The 24805-nt window shown below is 35.2% G+C and overlaps 1 protein-coding gene across 2 annotated transcripts; it reads right to left on the bottom strand.

Annotated features, from left to right (window-relative positions):
* Positions 1-592: 592 nt before the first annotated feature.
* On the bottom strand, positions 593-22857 carry LOC112501543 (5'-3' exoribonuclease 4). 2 transcript variants are annotated; one of them, XM_025105200.1, is made up of 22 exons: positions 22508-22857; positions 19347-19449; positions 19184-19260; positions 18897-19088; positions 18621-18740; positions 18427-18489; positions 18198-18332; positions 17928-18092; positions 17190-17267; positions 14401-14487; positions 14201-14281; positions 6018-6113; positions 5520-5590; positions 4422-4550; positions 4213-4289; positions 3810-3850; positions 3625-3699; positions 2801-2952; positions 2616-2720; positions 2463-2538; positions 2235-2320; positions 593-1662 (listed from the first exon to the last, which is right to left on the bottom strand). In XM_025105200.1, exons 1-22 carry the CDS (start codon positions 22697-22699, stop codon positions 1083-1085), a joined length of 2781 nt encoding a protein of 926 aa, XP_024960968.1. In that variant the 5' UTR covers positions 22700-22857; the 3' UTR covers positions 593-1082. The 2 variants fall into 2 exon arrangements, with proteins under 2 accessions (XP_024960968.1, XP_024960977.1); XM_025105209.1 differs by having other exon boundaries at positions 18621-18671.
* Positions 22858-24805: the final 1948 nt, after the last annotated feature.

Here is a 24805-nt window from a genome sequence, read left to right as displayed (position 1 = left end):
ATCCTGTCCCATCTATTTAATTCTTACCATCCCACCTATTTTGGTGGGAAAAAAAATGCTTTTATGTACCCCTAGAGAATAGAGATAGACAAAAAAGCCGAAGCCTAAATTCTGGCCCAAATATAGCCCAAGCCCAAAAAGACCGGGAATGGTGAGCCCAAAGCCTGCTTCATGCCAGGCCTCATCTACCAATCATGCCAAAATTTTGGGGGCAAGGCGGATCCTAATCCCGGGTCAAAAAAACCACGCTGGAAAAGCCTGAAGAAGAGCCCAATCGGCCCAAAGCCTGGCCCGTGTTTAAAGACCGGGCCTTTTTTTCACTCACTGAAAACTGGCTTGGAAGGCTCCTGTCAGGCCTCAGACAGCCCGGACCCTGTGCATCTCTATGCACCACTCAGGTCCAATCCTACTATCATAGTCTAATATCACACCAAACATATAAAAGGAAGTTTTTATATCACCATGTCCTACACACCAAACACACCCTCAAGACCATATTCACATGTGAATATGGTTTGTTATAAGAGATGAAGACTAAGATACATTGATCAACTACTAAGAAAAAAGCTACACAAATCCAGTTGTAAACAGTGAATTAAGCTAAAGAAATTTCATGAGGTAATAAAAACAAGTTGTTACAGTGTTGTATCAGCAACCCCATGTGAATACTTAAGGGGGTATGCTGCTGAACCAAGTGAACCACTTCTTTCTATCCTTCCAATAAATGTCACTAATCATGTCATATACACGAAGAAATATACAACAAAACAAGCCTCAAAGGTTTCTAACCTACTGAAGCTCGCACTGTCACGAAGCCACTGTAGCGAGAACGGTACTTTCTTGAATACTTTTACATCAAGCACATGGTTACACCAAGATACAAATCACCATCACTTTTAAGAGGCTTTTTACTGAACACTTACTGCCTCTTACCGGGTAAGAGACGCTTACCAGGTCAAAGATGATGGTGTTTACCAACAATCTTACTGGACCATTTTGCTGACTGAGAATCTTACCCATTAAGTGAGGGTGGTGACTTTCACCCGGTCAACGCATACCCAGTTTGTGTTGGTAAACGGTCCCTAGACTCCAGGATCAGAATTCTGTGAAACCCTAGTCTTGATTGTATAAATATTCTTTACTTGTTTTTGGTAAGACCATGGACCTATATCCGCTCCCATGGGGAGTCTATTGATCCATGTAGATGGTGGAGATGGAAGGGGACCATGGTTATGGTTATTCAGGTTCTGGAGTTGTGGCATCCTAACTGGAAATTGTCTGTTTCTGGTCCCACTTTCCATGGTTAAAGCAGACATGCCATTTCTGAGGTCTTGATACTGGTCTTGATATGTGTTTGAATTCGGTCTATTGGCTTGCATGTGATTAGGAGGGGAGACCCCAAATCTGGGTCTAGGCATTACACTTCGAGGATTGGGATATCCGTGATAAAAGTTTGGATCTTCATTAGAATACCTTCCGTGGCCCGAAGGTCCAGCTGGTCTTGGCCTATGTTGCAGGTTGTTGCCTGGACCATTTTGGTACTGGGGTTGCTCAAAGAACCCTGAAGACGAACCACTGGATCTGATATTTAGTGAGTTTTTCAGGAGACGATGAGCGGCTTCTCCCAACACATTTCCATGTATTGCCCCCGGTACTTGTGGCCTGAATAAGAGCAATGTGATAAATTAGAAAACAAAAAGATCATGGGTTTTTTATGTGATTGTTTGCATTTTGCAACAACAATACATAAATTCTTGTTCACAAGACTTGGGCCAAGAAAGAAGCTTATTAAGTGCATAAAGCATGCCATAAACTATGGTTACGACTGATGTTTTTCCCAGTCGAACGTAAATGTCGTGCTAGTTCGATCATGATTAGGACTACATAACCAATCAATTGGTACATTAGCAAACATGCAATGTTAGGCTATGTTTCAAACTAACTCATAAGCTAGATTTTAGCTGATGAGCTAGATGACAATGTAAAATGACCTAAAAAAACATGTTGAAAAATTAATCACAAAAAATACAAGGGCACAATTGGAAAAAGTGGAAAAAGACCCCAGGACTTATTGACTAACCAAACGGGGCTTTTTCAATAAGCTAGCTTATGGTCGCCAAACATGGCCTTAATCTTGGGCATTCATTTCTAGTATAACCTTGAGTTTTCGTGTGTGGCAATAGCTGTGGGCCAATGTGTGTGTTTGTGAGAGAGAGAGAGACAGGCACGTCTACCTACTATCTCTGCCTTGTGAGCGGCGACCACTATTGTCTTCATGCCATAACACAGGCAACGGTTTGACGTCAAAAGGTTTCAGAATCTGCAGCAATGATGTATAAAGGGTTAATCAATGTTCATAATGATCCCACTTACATTTAGAAGTCAATGTACAACGTTTTATCAACACAAGCACAACGTTCGACAATCATCATATTTTCATCAAATCTATTGACACCACACACCTTCTTTGGCATGGCTACGCCTTTCGGAGGTTCTGGAATGTGTCTATGGGGAAGTGGATTTAAATAAGTAGCGTTTCTGCAAAAAAAAAAATTGGTTAAATCAAGGTAAAAAGAGATTTTCTAGTAACAATTTAAATAAATAAAAGAACTTACAAGACACGGTTTTCCATAAGATCCCCCAAGCCACTGATAGGGGAAGGAAGAACCAATCTGCAACCATTTCTCTCACTCAACCACAAATATCCGTTCATTCCATCACTGCATAAATTCAAGGTGAAAGCTGAAAAATCAAATCCGTAAAAAAGAACAACTACAATGTAGAAACAGAAATAACCAACCTAGCATTCACGTCAACTGGCCAGGCCGATCGTTGACTAGGGTGCATTTGATTGAAAAAGTTGTAGTACGCGAAAATTTGTGGAGCCAATCTATTACGTGGAGATACGTATAACAAATCACACAAAACACGATTCCGAGCTTGCTCTTCAAACTGAAAAAAGAAAATCCTTACTTAATACCAGCATTTGAAAGAGAACAAAAGTTTTTTGCTTTGCAGAGCACTTGGAGCTGCAAATTGGCCTCAAGTGGCTAATAACCCTCTAGGATACAAAATATTCTGGAGGTAGTCCAATAGGATCGACAATTGGCAAGCCAACAAGACACAATGAAAACTAGTCCAATAGGATTAAAATAAAATAAAACCATCAAAGACGCTAATATGCAGTTTTGACAAACTTAGGGTCTGTTTGTTAGCAGCTTAATGAACTTAATATGACTCACAGCTTATTCGGTTAGCTATACATGACTGTTCGGTAGTGACTTATTCAGTAAGCTTCTAGGAAGGAGCTTTATGCAAAAAGCCAAGTTTTTCCAAACCTGCTATTCTCAATTAAAAAACATTCCATCTATGAGAAAACCCTTCCAAACAAAAACCTTCTCAATCTATACAGACAAATTAATCCACACCGAAAACTTTATCCATACAGAACTTAATGAAAAACCAACCAAACAGCCCCTTAGTGTTGCTTTATCATCAACTTGATCCCCTAATATGTACATGTCTAGAAGGTTCTCCAGTTCAGCAAATACACTTTGGAAATGCACAAGATATAACAAATGCAAGGACGAAATATAGCAAAATACCGAAAGCAAAATACCGAACTGTTAAAGTGTCCTCGAGCTTTCTCGTTTCAGTGAGTAGCTTCTTCTCGTCAATGAATGGCAATTTGGCTACTCCCTGTTTTCATGGTAAAAAAAAGAACAGAGGTCACAGAGTGGGTAAAACAGTTAAATTAAAAGCATACCTCTTCTAATGGAACAATGTTTGTTTGACAAACAAAATATTACCTGCCATGAAAAACGCTTTCCGTTCATGTCGATGTCAAAATCTACATATATACATATAAAGCCCAATGTCACTTTTATGGTTAATTTTCTTTTCTCATTCTACATTGGCATGTATATGGGATCAAATGGGTATCTAATTTTTTTGTAAGGAGAGGTCATATCTAAGATCAGACGTCCCCAAAGTGATACTTATTGCACTTATCATGGTACAAAGAATGATTCTTTATGTATATATTTTCAAGAATCAGTACAGCTCCTCATTCTCAACTGTGAGAGGAGCAAAGAAGTAGAAAAAAAGAGAAATGTGATCATATGAAAAAGGTGGAGAAAAGAAACACCTTTAAAACAATTAAATAGAGGACCTAAGATATGAAGACTAAAAGTTAATAGTGATTGAAATTACCAAGAGGGTAGAACTCGATTATAGGTGATGATGGATCATTCATCAGTTTTCTGTAATTGTCAGGTAGAGCACTTGAACTGTAGCATTAAGAACTCAATACCATCAGCAAATAACATATAACATAAACTAGTTTGGTAAGAGCACAGACTAGTAAGTCAGATAGACAAAAGATGATTAATGTAAGCCAAAAACATATGCTTGTAAAATACCTTGCAGCTGGCAGGGTTCCCATAAGTTGATCAAAGGGTTTAAATGGCTCTCCCAGGAAAAAAGTAATTTCCAAATCAGCTAAATCTTTAAGGTCAGAGGCAAATGGGGCATAATGATATGGATAATACCTGAAACAAAGGTCAGATAATTAACATAGCAAAGCATTGATGCTGCAAGAATATGAAAATTGGGTTGCTGCATAGGTTAATTATTTCAAAGCTATAGGCAGAAGGTGCAAAGCCCTTTTGAGTTGCTAACTTGCTCATCTTAAACAACCATGCTCTTTTTCCTGTTTGTCAATTGACAAAGAAGATGATCTAAAACTATATTACCACATAGGATGTAGGCTGGAAATCATTCAAGTTAGAACTCTAAAGTAAGAAAGAAGGGATGCTACTAATCTGTAATGTTAATTAGCGGCTGTATTTTTCTTCGCTTGAATATTTAGAAGAAATCTCATGTTATCTAACAGATGATTATATCCATGTCTTGCAAATTAAAATAGGAAAAACAGATGAACCGACAACGCTTAAGTTAACACCTAACATTAGAAATAGAATATTAACATTTAAACTAGAGTTTACAAGCTGCATGTATCTTCTTTGTTGTCAGCATTTCTATGTTTTCTTCTATATCATAAATGACATTCAATTGTCAAACATTAGTATATATACAACATACATTTTCATTGAAGCAGCTGGGTCCATCATGATCAAACCCATTTTAAAACATGACATCAAAAACTAGAATTAAAAATATTAGCATTGACAACATAATAAAATATTTAGTTTAAGATGACTCGGTATAAATATTTGGAACAATTGCTACTACTAAAATGATATATATCTAGAGAAACTCTATAAAAAACTTTCAAACTTCAAATACTATAAACATAATAGCAAAATCATCGAATTAACCTACCTAATTATCATATCAAACTAAAAAGTAGAAGAATAAATAACAAAAAGTAATGTCAACGCACTAAAGAATGCACTCCAATCACTACGATCTGGGCTTAAAGCACATAAAAGCATAGTTTATATGAACCCCTATGATCAAATATATACAAAGCTTTCTTGTAAACAAGTTCTACGTACCACAGCCAAGAACAGACGCCCTGATAGTAATATCGGCAAACCCAGCATAATCCTTCCACATAATGCAATACCTGCATAGGCAACTTATGATAAGGAGAACAATAATGTGTACACAATTAAAGGGAACTTATCGTTTACAAAATGATATAAGCTACAAGCACAGCTTGGTAATTGGTACATTTATTATTCTTTTCGGAATTATAAGAAAACGCATACTTTTTCTTTGGGTTGGCGTGTATCAAGTACAATACTTTATTTTGTTTCCCTTTATATTTTATGTACCTCACCACCTCCCCCTCCCCTGGTGCCAAAACAAAAAAAAACCATGGATTCCATCCAACTCATACTTTCTATAATTGCTTCCCAAATTCTCGTGTCAAATAAAAAAATTGGGAACAGCCGATTGGATCTTGTATCATATGCCACTATGGCAGCAACATCTATAAGCTGTGAACCCTCATCTCAAATGGACTTATGGAGAGACCAAATGGAACTCACCATTTCCCTCTTAACCTCTTCAACCTCCTTTGGATCTGACACATTTAACTTCTCGCGATAATACCTTTCCTTGTACCCAGGTTCCCCCAATTTGACCTGGAAAAAAACGGTTAGAATGCATAGCATCAGTGTATTAACTGATATCCAACTAGACTAGTAAGCACCAAGTAACCAAAAAATTGTGCAGAATAAGATGCTGCTGAACAAAGAAAAGACCTTACGTACACCCTCCAGTCGGCAATTAAAGCACATTTCGCAAAAAGGTCAGATACTTGTAATTGTGAGTGATAACTGTGACCCTTTTACCTTATTTTGGGCCCAAAAATACTTTATAGGTATGGCACATGTCAAATTAAACTATATTACTCCTTGATTCAAATATTGCTTTCTAAGAAAAAATAAAACATTGCATTCTGAATTATATGACGGACCAGGATGCTTAGAAATTGATACTGGATGAAGAAAAGGTAAGTTCATCATTCTACAGAAGTGGTTCAAGTCATTAACTGAATCCACCAAGTTTGTCCCTCATGCATTAGTCATTTAAAGAATAAATATCAAATCAGACATGTATCGTGGAAGAATGAAGAAATTGTTTCCTTCCAATGTTTTTCTATTGAAACTCCTATTGGACGCAATTTATTTCCAGATGTTAAGAACTCAATGGGACCTTCTCCTCAAATTAGACAAACAAAGAAGGGAATTGATTAATTTCTCAGGGGCAACGATCTAGGATCTTAATAAATGCAAAAAAGAAGCATCTTTCCGAATTAGTGGATGCTGCCAAAGGGAGTGGCGTAATTCTTAATTAAAGAGAGTACCTTGGGAATTTCTATTTCTATTTCTATTTCTAAATTCTAATTCTTTGAGCTAATATATTTATATAGTTTGAGGATTTGAAAGAGATTTCCAGAAGTCCAGCGAGATTTTGCGAAACACCTGTTCCACTTTTGGAAGACCTTGAGCTCAATTGGGGGAAACTTTTGAATTTCTTTTTATACAATTGTGACATTATCCTTGTTAGACCCATCCATTTAGAAGCACCTTAGGAGTTTGCTTAACCTGTTGTGCAGTTTCATAATGGTCTTGAAATCTATACTATCTTATAAATGAGATTTAACAAAAGTCTTAAAAATAAAATTTAATGCATTTGGTACTGCCTTTTACTGCATAAAGTCTTAAAAACAACCATTATTGCATATAGTACCACTTTTTAAAGCACAATTTTTTAAAACCTCTTAATTACAACAAGTTTATGCATAATATACAACTTATCAATGCTATATCTATTTATCTTCCCTACACGCACGTGTTGATGGTTTCCTTTCCAAAGCGACGATTTGATCCTCAAAATGACGATTCAAGCTCCCGGTGAATTCAAATATGATTACAAATGTGTTTAGGGTTCTTATTGATATCGTTCATCTTCCGATTCGCTCCTTATTCCAATGTCGATCCATCACTATCCGAATCGAGGTAATTTCTTTTGTGGTTTAGGGTGGGTTTGTTGTTCTTTGAGTTTTCTTGTGGTTTACAGTTTGATTTCACTTATGTTTATTAGGGGCCGATGTGTTGTATATTTTTTTACTTCAATTCATTTCACTTGTGTGTGTTAGAGTTCGATGTTTTGTATGTTTTTTTTTACTTTAATTCATCTCTGGTACTATCCTGTTCTTTTTCCTTCCATGTTTTTTATATTCTTTTGCTATTGTGTTGCTCATCATGTGTTTATTAAAAGTCCTCAAAGAGAGGTTTAGCATTTAACAATTTTCCAACAATTTTAAACTGTACCCATGTAGCAACCAGATGTTGGAGTTTTTCCTTTTCAATATTAGACTGAAATTCACTTTATAGACTTCATCTTTCATCTTCGCTTTTATGATTTTTCATTTTCATCTTTTGCTTGATTCAATGGTGTAATCTTTTTGTTCTGTTGGTTGAAGTCCCAAGAAATGTAAAAACCAAGTTCTTCATTCTAACAATGATGCAGGAACATTGTCCCCTTTTGAGCATGGAGGAGAGATGGGTAACATATTGATGCCAACATCACTATACGGTAACATCCAATTTATTCTATTGCATTTTGGTTTGAATTTGATTTGAATCTCCATATCAATCTGAAGAAGTAACTTTTCATCTCCAGGTAAGATTTTATTTAGTTTCGTTTGAATTTGGTTTTGAATCTCCATATCAAATTGGTTTTTATTTTATTTTATTGTGGATGGTTCTATAGGACTGAGTCATATCAATATAAATAAGTAACATTTCATCACCTTGTAAGATTTCATTTAGTTCAATTTTGGTTTCATTCCAAGTAGAGTTTAAAATTGGTTTGCTTTTTACTTTGAGATTCTTAATTTCATTCAGTTTTAGTATTTCACTTCAGAGTTGCACCATCTACACGGTAGAATAAAAGCTTCATCTTTCATTAGAAGCTCTGTTTCTCAGGTACTTGACTAAATCACAAGCAATAAAAGACATCAGACACACAATGTGCACCCATTATTCCATACAACAAGATTAGTTCTTAAGCCAACAGAACCACCATTGTAATTCATAACTTCGTTTAAAAAAGCAACATAGTTCCTCAAACAATAAAGAAAGATTAGTCAAAATTCTGAAGGGCGTCCCTCGTTCATTAAGGTTCCTTAAGGCAACTTTGTATGTGTTCTCCCTTCTATAAAAGCAATAAGCTTAATTCCATGACATGAGTAACAAAAAGTACATTACTGTGATAGGTCCCAGATAAGAATTACTTATAGTAGGTGAAGGAAAAGGGCGGACGTGGAGACTAATGTAAACTGAGAAGAGAGGGAGGGAGTTGTAAATTGACAAGTGGGTCGTGGAGTAAGGTAATATGTTAGGGAAAAGAGTATAAAATAAAGAATAACAGAGAGTGAGGCCTGTAGAATGGAGTAACAAAACTGTAAGCTTCAGCTGGAGAGAACAAGCCTCTCGATTGGTTGCTATTTTCATATTCCTCTTTATTTTAAATATAAACCTACCCCAAAATGTTTCATACTTGTTTGCTCTAACGGCTACTACCCCACCACCCACCCACGGCAACAAGGTTAATTTTTCATTGGCTTAATTTGGGTTTCAATACCTTTTTGAAACAATTATTCAACATTCTTTTATTTGATGTTCCAATATCAAGACAAAGTTGCAATTTTACATGTTTTTTGTTTCAGTTAGGGTCTGCAATTGGCTACTTATCAACTCATAGGGAATCTTAACCATGGAGAAGGTTGGGCTAATTCTAAGGTCTGACTGTTAAAGTTTCCATTTTTCATATAGGACATATTGGGTGTGAAGCCACATGTTTCTTTCAATTGCTTGCAAAGTTAGAGTTTAGGGTGATGTTGTTGTTAGGGAGACGGTTGGAGGATGACAATCTTCATCTTATCATCTTGGATATGATGTTGCCGAAGGTCTCTTTTTTCACTTACACTTGGACATATCATTCTTGATATGTATTCTAATTTGTTTGGCCTCTATATTTGCTTCTTGATGTATGTTCTGATTTTTTTGGTCTTCATTTATATCTTCATTTTCCGTTTTCATTTCACGCAGCATAGAGTTTCACAAGTTATTTTTGCTTCTTGGTGTTCGCTTACTCAGGTAAGTGAACACAAAGTTATTTTACCTTATTGGATGAATATCTTAAGGATCAAAAATCTTACCCGGTAAGAGTTAGACAATGACCAAAAGTCTTACCCGGTAAGCGCTTACGGGGTAAATTGTTGCATACGATACAGTTTTGGTGGACGAAAATTTTATCCGGTAAGTAACTGATAGTGTTAAACTTACCGGTAGGTAAGTGCTTACTGGGTAAATGTTTGGTAAACGGCCCCTAAATCTCCAACTATGATTATTTATTTTTATCCTGACAGTTGTCCCCAATGGTTTTCATTTATAATTTTCATGATGTTTTTGGTATATTTTAAGAGGGGGTGTTTTTTAAAGCAATGAAATCCTTTCCTCTAAGTTATAGTACATGTTCTGGAATCTGTTCTCAACTAACTGATCTTGTACCAATTGTCCCTTTCTTTCTGATAATGGTGGCCTTTACTTTTGTTAGCTTGAGTTGTTGATAATGTATGTATTGTTGCTTGTATTCTTTCTGCTTATGGGTTCTGTTCTATGCTGGAACTTGTAGATACATACTGTAAATATATGAACTGATGCATCTTTTGATATGTTATGTTTCCATAAGGGTGTTCTTTTGTAACTTTTGGAAAGAAAGCAGTTTGAAGGCACCAACGGTCTGTTGTATCAGTTTTTATTTTACTTTTACTTACTGCATGAGTTATTAGATCTTATCTTTTGAACTTTGAACACGGTTGGTGTATTCAAGATATTGATAACCTTTCAAATGGGAAAACTATGCCTATGAATAAGCATAAACAATCCTTCTGGCAATGGCTTCTCCTGGTGCAACAAGTATAATGTATGGACATCTACACCTAATGGAAACAAGAAGCTCAATAGTGCCTGTGAAGAGACTTCAAAGGTTTTCCTATCTTCCCCTTTCTCTCTGTAAGTTAATAGTATTAGATTTCTATTTTTTTGACAAGCTGTTGATGAAATTATATTTCTTTTTGTTTGACAAGTTATTGATGAAATTAGATTTCTTTTTATTTGACAAGTTATTGATGAAATTACGTTTCTTTTTGTTTGACAAGTTATTGATTTTCATCAATACATATTACTCTTTTAGATGGTACATAATCCACTGCAAAATTCAATTTCAAATTCATGTTTATATATTTATGTATAATGTATATATGTACGTATGTATACCTTCATTCATCCTTTCTTAGGGGCCGTTTACCAAATTACCCGGGTAAGTGCTTATCAAGTAACATTATCTCACCGCCTAAATATGGTAAAGACCAAGAATCTTACCCGGTAAGAGCGAGAAGAGAACCAAGAGTCTTACCTGAAAATTGAGGGCGATGACTCTTACCACAGTAAGCGCTTACCGGGTAAATTGTTGCATACGATGTCGTTTTGGTGGATTAAAATTTTACCCGGTAAGTAAATAATAGTGTTAAAATTTTATCAGTAAGCACTTACCGAGTAAGTGTTTGGTAAACGGCCCTTTACTGCTATTAAGGGAGTAAGGGATATTGGTGTTTTCAAGATCAAATGTTGCATTGTTAATTCTCGAAGTCAGCCGATGTATATTTTTGAAATAAATATTAATCGAATTACTTAAAACATTTCTTTATCAAGTAAATTGGCAATTTTAGAGGCACAACTTTTATAAAAAGATCACATTGTTATGCAAACGATCACATTGTTATGCAATGATACAATGTGCTAGGTAAAAGTGCAACTATCTTTGGATTCACATCACATTGTTTGGAATTGCATTTTGTAGAGATACACATTTTGCACACTTTTGTTCATATATTAAACTTTGGCCAATCCCATGTCCTGATACAATGGATTTAGTTGTCTTTCCATGTTTGTATTTTTCTTCAATTCCATCTTTCTAACTTTGTAGTTTGTCCATATTTCTTGATGCTTATCGCTTATTTTATATATTTCATTTTCTTATTGAGTTCAAGACAGACCAAGAAAGGAAGCATGATGTTGAACAGTCATTTACGGGATACTAGGCACGTTCTAAAGGCTCCATCTAATGTWGTCCAATTTTACTTGGAAGTCTAAACAGGCAACATGCATGTTTTTTAAAGAGTTTTGATTGTTTATTTGAATTTTGATGGCATAGTATCTAAACCGTTCTTGACAATATTTTTTGTCTTTCTTGCAGTTTGATTTTTTCAATGCCCTTGACAAGACAAGACGTTCTTAGTGACAAGAATTATTTTCAATATACAAGATGTGGTAAAACAGACTTTATAAAATTATACCATAAACGTTGTACCTTAACTTTCGTAAAGGGTGGCCCGTGACCTTACTTGTAATATCTTGTGTGACCTTACTTGTAATATCTTGTGTATTTGTTGCAGCAAAAAGAATAATACCATTGGCTGTAGGAGAGCATCAAAGCAACTTAAACATTGGGGTATGAAAGTATGTTATTTGTTTATTATGGCTACCAACCGACATTGATAAATTTGGTCTTTCTGTCATTTGTTTGGTGCATTAACTTTTGGTTATCTTTGATAAACCATCTGAAAATTGAAGTAGTATTGAGGTCCAGGAATAGACGTACCCTGTTACATCAAATATCCCATCAATCTCACTATGACTATTATATTTGTATATAAGAATTTGTATGATTTATTTACTGTTACAACCATCACTTTGTATATAAGAATTTGTATGATTTATTTACTGTTACAGCCATCACTTTGTATATAAGAATTTGTATCGTTTGTTTACTATTTAAGAAAGTAAATAGCCTTCAAATCTTGCTTCCTTCTTCTGCAACTGCGAGATCTAATGTTTGTATTTCTCTTCAAGTGCAGACGCATCCAGTTTTTTTAGACCGATCGTGTCTTCCATGTAAAGTTTGGTCTATGATGAAGATGTTCTTCACTATAGAATCCAAAATGTGGCCGTGGATGTAGGTTGAACATCCTCTTGTGTTATGGATTGTTATAGAGTCAAATATGGTTTTGTTGTGAGTTGGGTTGTGGGTAAATCTTCTTCTATGCTTATCATTCTTTCTATGTAAATGTTCTTATTTAAACAACTTATGATTAATGAAAATTTATAGTTTTTATGCTCTCCAATCTATTGCCTCTTTTAACATAATTAGATTATATTGGATTGATGTTGTAATTAGATTATAGTTTGTTTTATTCGATTTGTACTATCATACATTTTTTATTGATGTTGTAATTGGAACCATAGCTTTTATTTATTGGAAGAAGTATTAAGTTGCATAGACTAATTGCAAATCCTATCATCCTAATGTTTTAAAGTCTACTTACAAAACTACCATGCTTCAAAATCATTTGCATTCATCGTTTCCGCCGCATTACGCGGGTAGACAACTAGTTATATAATAATGGAAACAGCAAAGGCAGAAGGGAGCTTGACTGCAAGACCCACAGTTCCTATTTGGAAGGCTGCAATTTCTCAAAAGTTTTAGCTGTTCCAACAAATTTTTTTGAATTGAAAATTTGCTTACATACTATGGTTAGGAATGTGGTACATAGAAATAATAGGGTAATTTTTTTCTTCCCCTTACTACGAGTGAAAGGGAAAATGTAAAATAAAAATTCTGGTTGTGCCCCAAAAATGCGAGTGTTTTTTATTCCATTGAGCAAAGACGGTTTTCTCAGTTCCGGTTCGCCAAATCTGAAAAAACCCAGAGGTTATTTGTATAAGCGAAGAGCCTGAACCAAGATTTCCAGGTGGGCTGGGTAAGGAATTTTATTAAAAATGGAAGCGTATTGCAGCAAAGGCTTGTCAAAAAGCGTTTGAATAAAGAATTCAGAAAATGTAAATTAAAATAAGCATCCGAATAATCAGGGAGCGAACTCCGGGAGAATATGAAGCGCTAACCAAGCGTCACCTATTGGTTCTATACCCAATTCATAACTAGATAAGTTGGAAAGAAGTTGTTAATAATAGATTCAATTCCTTTGAGTTTCATTCTAGCGAACTAGATAATTTGATTGGGCCGAATCGCAGCATAGAAGTTGATTTGATATGAAAAATCAAAGGGAAGCCAACAGTTTTTTCCTAGCTCAACTATAAATGGCTAGAATATATACATATTACGACTGAAAAACCTCATACAAGTTATGAGAATTTATCTTGAATAGAAATCTAGCAGACAAAGGTTTTCTGATAAAAAGAAAACATAAAAGCAACAGATGTCACCTAACGCTTTATTCAGATGTCCTATTTTAATTGCTTTTCAGCTTCTGCCTTTCTCTTGTGTTATAGTGAAGCAACTTGCCCACTTGCTTCTCATGTTTTTCTTTTAACTTCTACATGCCCATGTACATGTTTTTATGTTAACTAAAATTAAATAAGGCAGTATTTCTTACAATTATACAGAATTACACCCTCTAACACTAAGACACTGCTCAGCTGTGATGTTTATATTTCTTCACAGTTTGTCTTCCTAGAGGCATATAAGCATCTTGTGAATATGGTTTAAGACATAACAGAACATTAAGCAAATTTACAAGAATCACAATTTCAGAGAAATTTTTATAAAAAAGAAAAAAGATGTGGAGAAGTTATTGTACCTTGTCCACCACTGGAGCCGGAGGCTCCTCATCAACCTCTTGTCTTGCTTTACGTCTCATCTCTTCATTGTACTCGTATGACTAAATTAAAATAACCAGCATAAACTTTACCATCAACTATACCCCGTATAAGAAATATAAATAATACATCATAAGAGTGTGTGCGCGTGCAGGGGTGCGGGTTCAGATTTTCAATTCACCTTCTGTATGCGGGCCCGCTTTTGAAATATTTGGTCTTCATGAACTGCAACTGCCTGAATAAAATGCTCAACTCTGTCCAGCAAGACCTGAAATTCAGGTGTTGGTATACATGCAAAGTGAAGGATTCTAGAATATGGTTACAGCCATTTACAATCAAGCCAGCTAGCAAAAATTATTATCCAAGAAGCATAAATCGCAAGCAGAGATGACAATTACAGATCATTACATATGCTAGAACATGTGGATTCTAGAATATCGTTACAGCCATTTACAATCAAGCCAGCTAGCAAAAATTATTATTCAAGAAGCATAAATCGCAAGCAGAGATGACAATTACAGATCATTACATATGCTAGAGCATGTGCTTGTTCTCATGAACTCGTACACAATAAACTTGCAAATATAACTTCACTATACTTCTGAGCCACAACTCTGCTGTATAATTGTTACTAAATGTAAAAGAAATGGTAAATCAAAGTCACCTAACGCAGCGGCTTCTAGCAGCCAATTTTGTTAACACATCTACTGCTTCCATCCCATGAGCCTAGCCAAAATAACATCCAAAATTGACAAGCATCACCCTCGAGACTTGTTTCACACTATTCTTCTACTTATTTGTGCAGATATGGTGATATACAATTATTGTGAATCCTTGATCACCATGTCCTTGCCATAGTTAGAAGCTGGTTAAACCACATAATTGATGAACTCGGTAGTAGCAGAAGATTTTGAAAGCTTGATTAAGCTGTCCATTTCCATGAGAAGTAGGTGTTTGAAAAGGATACTGTGTACACACAAAATTTCATTTGTGCAGACTTCACACATCTTTAAGAGTGGAGATGTCTAATGATCGCCTCTACTAGAAAATGAGATAACTGTGTTAGGCAAGGTCGATGCCACTTTTTAAGTTTAAATACTAAGACCTTTATTTCTGCCTAATCCCATGCCCCAGAACAGATCAACCCACCTAGCACATATGAAGCAATAATATCCTTCAAACACCCTTGACCAAACAAAAGTGAAGCGAGCTATGGTAGGCTATTGAGTTTTCCATCATACCTACTATGGGAAGGGTCCATACCTGGCAAACATTTCAGGAAAAACAATAAGAAAAGCAGGCAACTTCACAAGCCAGCTAATTCTTCAGCGAGTCGCAAGAGGCTGTGTGCAATTGGAACTGTTAACTGGACAAAAACAACGGATCACTCGCAATGCTTCAATATCCCCATTAATAATATTCTTCTGTAATAAAGGAATTATAGATAACCCAACTCTTCACATAGGCAATAGAAACTCTTAACTGAACTTGGGGAACAAGAAAACTATCCTAATTTTTTTATCAGTAAGAAACTAATGTACATCAAGTTCAACCCATTTCCAATGTCCATATTCCTACTCCTTTTTTTTCTCAGGTTCTACACCATTTTTTTCTCTCTTTTTTTCCATCGTCTACACTCTAGAGTACCTCCAGATGAAGACCAACTTTTGGAAATTGAACTCATTTTCATATTCAAGAAAATATTGTTGAAAAGATCATCAAAAGACTTCCTCCGAGCAAAATGACATTGTCTATGGAGAGAAAGAAAGCAAAACTCCATCACAATGAGAAGATAGCCAGTTGTTGTGGGTTTCAGTGTATGTTATATTGCATATCATACAAAACATATGCTACTCTGTGGGAAAATAATAACCCAGTCCTTGATCTTCTGTAAGCACCAGATGTAATTATTTGTACTTGCGAGGGGGAGAAGAAAATTTTCCTATTTGTATACGCCTGAACTTCAGGAGCTTCAATGGCTAATTTCCTACTGTTTAAAGAGACATTCTCGTGTTGATATGTATCTCCTATCATGTTCAGAAGTTTTTTGGCAGGGCGTGTACCACCTTTTTTATTAGCTTGCTGTATAGCATACAAGAGTATGCCAACGGTCACACCTGCTCATTTGTTTATATTATAATTGATTTAAGAAGAAGATCAAAGGTGATTAGTAACATTAAGAACGTATCTCACTCTGTTACTTTACATTTTACCTTTTTTTCCTTGCTAGGAGCTACCTAAGATCTTCCTTCCGATTCTATTAGGTCTAGATTTCTATTATTATTTTATGCTATTACATAAACTGATCCAATTTCTCATCATTATAATATAAAACAATTATATCGTTGTTTTGTGTGTGAACTCAGCCCTAATGACCAATCCTTTGAGAGCTGCAAGGGTAGTTTGTATTTCCCTTTCAAAGATGTTGGTCTTATCATCCCAATTCCCACCCATGCCTTTTCCTATCACGTTCTATGTCAACCACCGACACAATTATGATTAGCAAGTTCAAGTACAAACAAGACACTTAAACTACCTGTAACATTAAAAAAATTAAGATATAACAAGATAACACTCTAACAGAACCGTCTAGATCACTAAAAATTCTATTCGTTTACAGCAGCCAGTCAAAGAAAACAAGAACAAAGAACACTAAGGGGCTGTTTGGTTCATGCTGGGGAATGAAACTGGCAATGAAAATGAAAATGGGAATGAATTTTCATTCCCCCAGTTTAATCTGGAATGAATATTTGGGCTTCTGGAGGAATGAGCCCATTATATTATATAATACCAAACAGTTCCTTTTATTTTCATTCCCATTGATTACTGCTTAATACCTCTAACCAAACACCCCCTAAGATAGTGGTACAACATCATAAACAGGATATAATCGAGATTTTTAAAAAAAATGAACATGGCAAACTCAAAGGAACATAATTTCAACAAGTTGCCAAAAGAAGGCACAATTACCTCTCCCGAGTCAGTAAGATAACCACCCATCGCAGCAAACTCTCTTCTATAGATTTGCATCAGCAGATTTATGGCACCCTAGATTAGCAAAAGAGAAACAAGTACATATCTATTAGCAATACATAGAATGACACAGAAACAGTGCAGCTGGACAGTAAGACTTCCTTTAGCAATGGAGGAAAATGAGGAGGGTTTGTGAGTTTATTTGTTCTATTTGCCGTATATAAATATTATATACTTTAAAAAAAGAGGTAATTAAGCTAAGATAGGAGCCAGATAGTTTTTAGCAAGGTAAATTCACTAGCCCGTAGGAATGTACGACAAGATTACCAATAACTTTAATTTAAGTACGGAAAGTTTAATAATGTTATGTTTCTAATAGCCAATTCACCAAAATAAATTTACAACCGGCTATGTGTAGTAAGGGCAATGACCAACGAGCATGTTTTCTCAAAACCTTCAAGCAGTCCTGTTAGTTGCAGAGAGGAAGGCATATTTTACAAAAACAACTCACCACCTTGAAAGAAAGTATGACCTGGTTTTGATTTTGTATATGAATGACGAGCATTTTGGTCAAGTAATGGCAAGTGCTAAAGGTACAACTAAATCATCACACTCACTTTCAATTATAATTTTCAATTTCTCTATAAACTTACACTCATATCAAACCATCTTACATAATAGAAAGAATATAATCAGTATATCATCACAAATCACTTCCCTGCCAGCTGCACATACCTCTCGAATCTCTAGTGTTGGCATATGTGGAAGAAAGTCATTGCCCACAAAAAAGCAGAGAAAAACAAAATCATCCACCAGTCTTTCCAGGTTGACCTCAAAAGGAGGACTCGGAATCTCCAAATCATATTGCAAATATTCTCGCAACACCCAGATGTTGAGGAACTGCCGACAGAAAATCGAAAGACATGATGAGGCAATAATTGCAAAACAGATGGAACTGGCATCTTAAAAGTAAAGGTGTCAACAAGAAAGCTATCAGAATTTGACCTGATATTTCTTTTTGTGAATTGGGATATCCTTTAAAGCCTTCCCATTCACAGCAGAACCATGACACTCAGCAGCTAGATGACCTACTTTTCCACATTGAAAACATTTCTCCTGCTGCCCAGGCAGTGTGATCACCTGTACAACTAAGAAGGTTAGAATAACTCCCCATGGAAATAAAACAATAATCATAAATGACAGCTTCAGCATCCACATTACATTATTTACTAACCTCCCTCAATATTGAGAAGTGAACCTCATGAGTGGCTAGAGCCAGCATAATAAGATCTGCATCCTACCAAAATAAGCCACATAATTTGGTTACGAGCTGGAAGATGGGATAAACTGCACTTCTTTACGATAGAAACACTAAAAATGACAGATGAAGGAGATGGACAAGATAGTAAAACGGATTCGTCAACTCACCAATCCATAGAGGCAGTGTCGAGTGTTAGGATTGAAACCAGGAAGGTTACGCTGTAATCGAATAAACGACATTACTTTGTGCTCTCCCTCACCAGGAACATTCGAGTCGGAAAGAATCACCTTCAAATAAATACCCAATGCAGCCACAAAAATAAATTAAGGGAGAACAAAACTAACAAGAAATGGAAAAGTATATTGAAAAGAAATTTAACAGGATACTCCAACAGGAATAATATTCTCCAAAAGAAACTGCAAGGTGAAAGATCCTCAATAAACCTTTGTATACTGCCAACCAGGATTGTGATTCAATCTACATTGTATAAAATACTGAAGAGCTACAGAAAGCACAGACATAAACTGAGTGCCAGGAGTGATGACATTTGAATCAGATGTTTCAAGCTTCTCTTTAGGAGCAAGTGCAGCTCCCTGAGCTTCAAACTCATTTCTCAACCTCTCCTCTTCAGCTTCCTAAATGGAAAAAAAGAAGCAAAACTAAGTTAATTACTTAATGTAGTTATTAGCTCAACCACTAGAATAAAAACAGAAAGAAAAAAAAAGCTCACTGCTTCAGCGGCATCTTTAGCAGCCCTAAAACGGCGAGACCTCTGTTGATTCATTTTGGCTCTGGGAGCCACACCGTCTGCAAAAATTGGAAGTGCATGCAGATGATATCTAGTTCAACTTGGAAGACAGATTAGAATATTGCAACTTAATAGCTTTACTTACCTATTGCCATGTACAGAATTTTTCTAGGCCGCACCAATGAGAAGAGATGATCAATGTAGTCAAATATTGACTTAAATACTTCGTCATATGTAGCCGGACCAGGCTGCATTACCAGAAGTGCAAGTGTCATCAGTAATTTCCAGATACTAATTAGAGGTATGCATTGGCGTTCTCAGGGAAACAAATGGGAGGTCTAGCACTTGAAGCTTCAACATTGCAGTTCTATACTACTAAGTGTTTAACGTAATGATTTCTATTCTCACAAAAAACACAAAAGAAATGGTAACACAATAGCAAATTACCGAGTAGAAAGACTGAAAGACATTACACCTTATGTGGCATATCTAGCATGACCTTGTTAAAATTCTTGTAAATCATTCGCTAAATAGCTATAAAGACATGCAACTCCCAAACAGAATTTTTACAGATTCCTCTCTTTTTAACCCACATCACACTCGTGGACCAATTTCAACATATACATCACATCTAGGGACCAAAACTTGCCCTTTCTAGCTTACATTATAGAAAACCTGACTGTTGAAGAGCAGTGAGGATAGAAAACCTTGGCTTAAGAGGAGACATGCCACTCCTGTTAAATTTTTAACAGAACTTCACTTCTACTTGAGAATTTCTAGACTCACCAGGAACTTCTGTAATACACAACAACTATGTTCCAAAATAGTAAACTTTACTTTGCATTCCTTTAAAAATAAGCCATTGACTGTATATAGCTCACTGCTTCAAGAGTTTTGTCTAGCAACCTTAAAGATGGGAGAAATTATGTCACACCGAAAATTTTCAGGGCCCATTTGTCTAGCATGATTCTTTTGTAGTCTTTAGTGTTGTTTTCCGCAAAGCATCGGTTCAGGAGTTCCGTATCTTCTCTTACAGCCATTTTGAGGAAATATATCCAAATTTAAATGTCGGACAGGCCACATGTCTAGTTTGGAATTTGTTCTTTAGGAAAAGATGTTATATTAAGAGGGCGTGTCCAGCCTGCTAACCAATGAGTCACCATGAAGTATCTCACTCCTATCTTTTAGCAGAAAATCAGATAATGCTACTCCCATATGCTAAAAGAGTGTCTTAGGTGAAAGTTAGGTAGAAAACATAAAAATTTGGGTGAAGTACCATGCATCAAAGGGGCCCTAACTTTGAGAGGACTTTGGTGATGTAGAAGAAGATTATAAATAATAAAGAATTTGGGTACAGAGTAAACTACCTAGGCAACAGCAGAATCCTAGGATCTTTTGAGTAATGCTCTGAAGATAATTACACTAATTCAATGTTAAATCATTTAGTAAGGAAAATTTTGGTGACAATAATAATGATCCCTAAAGAAACAAAAGGAATGGTGTTATACAGAGCCAACTACCCAATCAAAATTTTAAGCGAGTTATATGAGACACCGGACACAAATGAACATAACAATAAGATCCTAAAAGAGGTATATGCCACCCTTTGGAAGGCAGAAGGCCTACACTGCACCAGTCCCACAGCCATCATGGGGGAACTGTAAATCTTAGCTCAACAATGAAAGGAAAACAGAGACTAAGCATGATCCTAACCCCAACTGTAGCCGAGAGCGAAGTAGGTAGTTTCTCTTCTTTTTATGCATTTTTTACTTTCCATTGACAAAAGTGGTGTTTTCATGAGTAGAAGTAAGCTATATTGTGGCATTTTTTATGGTTGAACTTATGTTTATCAACGACCCTTGTATCATTGTTTCTTGTAGTTTCAGTCTGTGTCTCACTGTTACATGCATGTCATATATTATGTAAAATAATAATGGCAGTGGGCTTAACTCCATCCCCACCCTTCACTAGCATATGGCCAAAAGTTCATTGCAAGTTCCAAAAGCGCACACGGAAGTGAAAGGATACAAGTACTAGCTAACACTCAGCAGCAACCTTTCTAATATCTGCAGATCTATGTTACAATTGTAATAATAAACTCCGGAAGTCATGTTTCACAAACAGTACAACATTCTGTATTTTCCTTATATGACCAATAAATTCTCAAAACCATTTCATGTCCATCCTTCAAACGATCAGCAAAGAAAATCATGTGATAAGTGGAGTACTTTACACAAGAAAAATAGTTCGACAATTAAATAGCCATGTAACATGGCAAACATCTCAAATGTGCAAAGACTTTCTACATTTGTATTTCGGTAAAGTGATCCACAAATTAGGCTTGATAGTGCATACCATTTATTCTTTGCATTACAGACCATAAAAGGGAACATATCCATATAAGTAAAGGTAGCCCCTATGCAACTAGTTTGGATAAAAGGCTTGTTATTGTATAAGTCAATTATGTTAATATCTCATCGCTTAAGCAATTCTTGCTAAAGCATGGATCTAAAATAATGCCGTTCCTACATCCAAGTCCCTATACTATAATAGAGCTGAATCAAATGGGCCGTGATCCAACAATATGCATCAACCATGTAGGAAACAGAAGATGCAAAGAGAAGAAACCTTGACACTTCCCAAAAGTTAATCCCAAATAGATGTACCGAAATAAGTAACTAGAGCCTTTTAAAAGGAGCACATGATCTTATTGATCCCTATCCTGCCAATTAATGTATTCTACTTAAACACTGGTCTCTGGTATCTACATTATAGTTAGTATATGAAGTCCCTCTTCCATCAAATATTCCTTGCTCTGAAAGTACCATAATATGAACAACTTGATGACTCCTGTATTTTATTCACCTTGATGTAAAAAATTCAGTACTATGCATTTATTTACTTGAGATTTTTATTATAAGACTATATAAAACAGAAGCAACCAAAATCTTTTTGCAACTGGAGAAGAAAGTATGACGTCTTTTTTACCAGAAGTCATCATGTCATCCCCAAAAGCTAGTATAAACCTTAAAAGCTGAAAAACCAAACAAACTACATTCCACACAGTCTGTCAAATGGAGCACAATTGCATTCAATCATCCTCGTTAAGAAGATGAGCTTAGAAACAAAAAACAAAAAGAAAAACGAAAAGAAAAGTCAAACTGGATTGGTTGTGACTAAATGCAAATAGTAGAGTCAGATTTAACAAAATCCATCAAATTTTGCATTTGGAAGGTACTGGTTGAGCTCGATATAGCTACTCTTTTCGGAAGTGGGCAAAATAATTTAAGAAAACAAAGTATATACCTTTCCTTCGGGGTGAAAACAGGGGTGGATAATCCCATTCATGTCCAGGTACAAGTTATCAAACTCGATGTTGTTAGGGTTCGGCCTTAGCAATTCAACCTCGTTTCCCTCGACAGCTTCTTCCTCCACGGCGTCCGATATTGATTTAGGGTACCGGTCAGCCAACCACCTGTAAAACGCCGGCACACCCATTGATCTTGCTTTTCAAACTTTGCTAGTTGTCTGTGTTGCTCTGCTCGCTCAATGTACGTATGTATTGTGGGTTCTTGAAGAAACAGAAGGCCAATCAACAAAGAATTGTGTAAACGCCCAAAACCTAACTTGATTGACCGACTTTTGTCAGATAAAATTGGGTTATCCGATTTGTAGGTTTGCTTTACCGATCCTGACGGAACATGAAATCTAATCGACATAGAATCACGTTAACTGAAGACAACCCCCACCCCCCTCAAGATTCATATATGGCCCATACAACCCCCTTAAGTTTTGAAAATGACAATTTCTATCCCATTCAAATACTTTTCCGACCTGTATACTAACCTGCTATTCGTTTGCCTCTTAATAGGTTCTCCTGAATCGCTAAGAGGTAAATCATGTTTGATTAAAAAAAAAACGATCAAGTCTGATTGACCCATTTCAATCCCAATATTTTGACAAAGAAACCAAATATACGTAGCAGAGGTGCACAAAAACCCGACTAACGCAAGTCAATTGATACTTAATCGAGTTGTAAAATCTTCAAACTGTATCTATTGAGTTGGAATCTATTAAAGTCATTTAAACTCAACTCAACCTGAAAAATCTAATACCTTCTATTTATTAAATTTAATATAACTGTTCACTTTTTGATTGATATATGTATATTATACATTAGACCAAAACTTTATGCATAAACATATCATTATTCGAACTGCAAATTTACTTTCTTATTTTCATGAACCTTCAACTTTATTTTTAGTGTTGGTCTGATTTTTTGTATTCCTCATGTATCAAAAAGTCTATTAATTTGTACTAGTTAACGGTGGTTGTTTAAGTATGCTATTGTAGTGAGGTTATGTTACAACTCAACCAACCAAACTCGCATTGTTTTTTAACAGATTGAAATTTTCAAATCTGACTGGTTGGGTTGGGTTGTTAAAAATCTTTCAGATGGGCCCACCCAATATATGTAGCCTTAATACTTAAGACCAGTGTTTAGGCCTAGTCATGGCTTTTCGCCTTTACAACTGGTTAGGCTCGATTAAGGGTCGATATTTGAATTATAATTTGTATATACTTTGTAACAGTTCTATTATGTATCGTTAACAGTACAAAATTTATTTTTATTTTATAAAATCTACTTTGAGTTTTTTTATAAAGTCTGAAATGCATGAAATAGCAACTTACTTTTACAGATTTTTTTTATTATAGCATTATACCTTCAGTTTTTCTTATTACAGCAATGTACTTTCAAAATGTTTTTTAATAGGGCATTGGGTAACATTTTAAATTAAATTTACTCATTAAACCAGGTTTCTTTGTCGCCTCATCGTCCACGTAGGCTGTCCACGTGTACGATAGTGATGACATGATATTTTTTATTATAACATTGTGCCATCAAAATTACTTTATTATAACATCACCAATTTCTATTACAACATTATACTTTTAATTTTAATATTGTTTTCATTCAAACATTGTAAATTTAATCAAATATATTTACTAAAAGTTATGATATTAAATTGTATTGGTGATGCTTGTATGTTTAGCTATTTTGATTTGTTTGCAGAGTTATAAGAGAGAGTAACGGTAAAAATATTAAATTTCATATATTGTTTGATATATTATTGCAGATATGTTAACGCTAAAAAAAGTTATCGATTTGGGTGTCTTTTGCTTTCTATAATAAGTCAAAAAACAAAATTAAAAAAAAAAACGATATTATAATCTCAAATAATATTTATTATAATTTTTAGTAAGCATATCAAATTAAATTTACAATGTTTAAATGACAAAAATATTAAAATTAAAAGTACAATGTTGTAATAGAAATTAGTGATGTTATAATAAAGTAATTTTGAAAGTACAATGTTATAATAAAAAATGTCATGTCAGTATTATCATACATGTAGACAGTCTACGTGGACGATGATGTGGCAAAAAAACCTGGTATAATAAGTAAATTTAATTTAAAAGGTTACTCAATGTTATAATGGGTAAAATTTTGAAAATGCGATTCTCTAATAAAAAATATTTTGAAGGTACATTGTTCTAATAATAAAAACATAAAGTAGAATGTTATAATAAGAAAATTTGTAA

This window comes from Cynara cardunculus (assembly GCF_001531365.2).
Source record: "Cynara cardunculus var. scolymus isolate 2C chromosome LG 1, CcrdV1, whole genome shotgun sequence".
Taxonomy (NCBI): Eukaryota; Viridiplantae; Streptophyta; class Magnoliopsida; order Asterales; family Asteraceae; genus Cynara; species Cynara cardunculus.
The sequence above is the reverse complement of the archived record's forward strand: the minus strand, read 5'-3'. Positions and strand labels throughout refer to the sequence as shown.

Coding starts and splice junctions, on each gene's coding strand:
- LOC112501543 (XM_025105200.1), bottom strand. CDS start 22,699: ATGGGTGTGCCGGCGTTTTACAGGTGGTTGGCTGACCGGTACCCTAAA. Junction 6,114..14,200: donor CGGCTCCAGTGGTGGACAAG/GTACAATAACTT, acceptor GTTTTTTTCCAG/GTCAAATTGGGGGAACCTGG. Junction 4,551..5,519: donor GGCGTCTGTTCTTGGCTGTG/GTACGTAGAACT, acceptor CCTTTGTTTCAG/GTATTATCCATATCATTATG.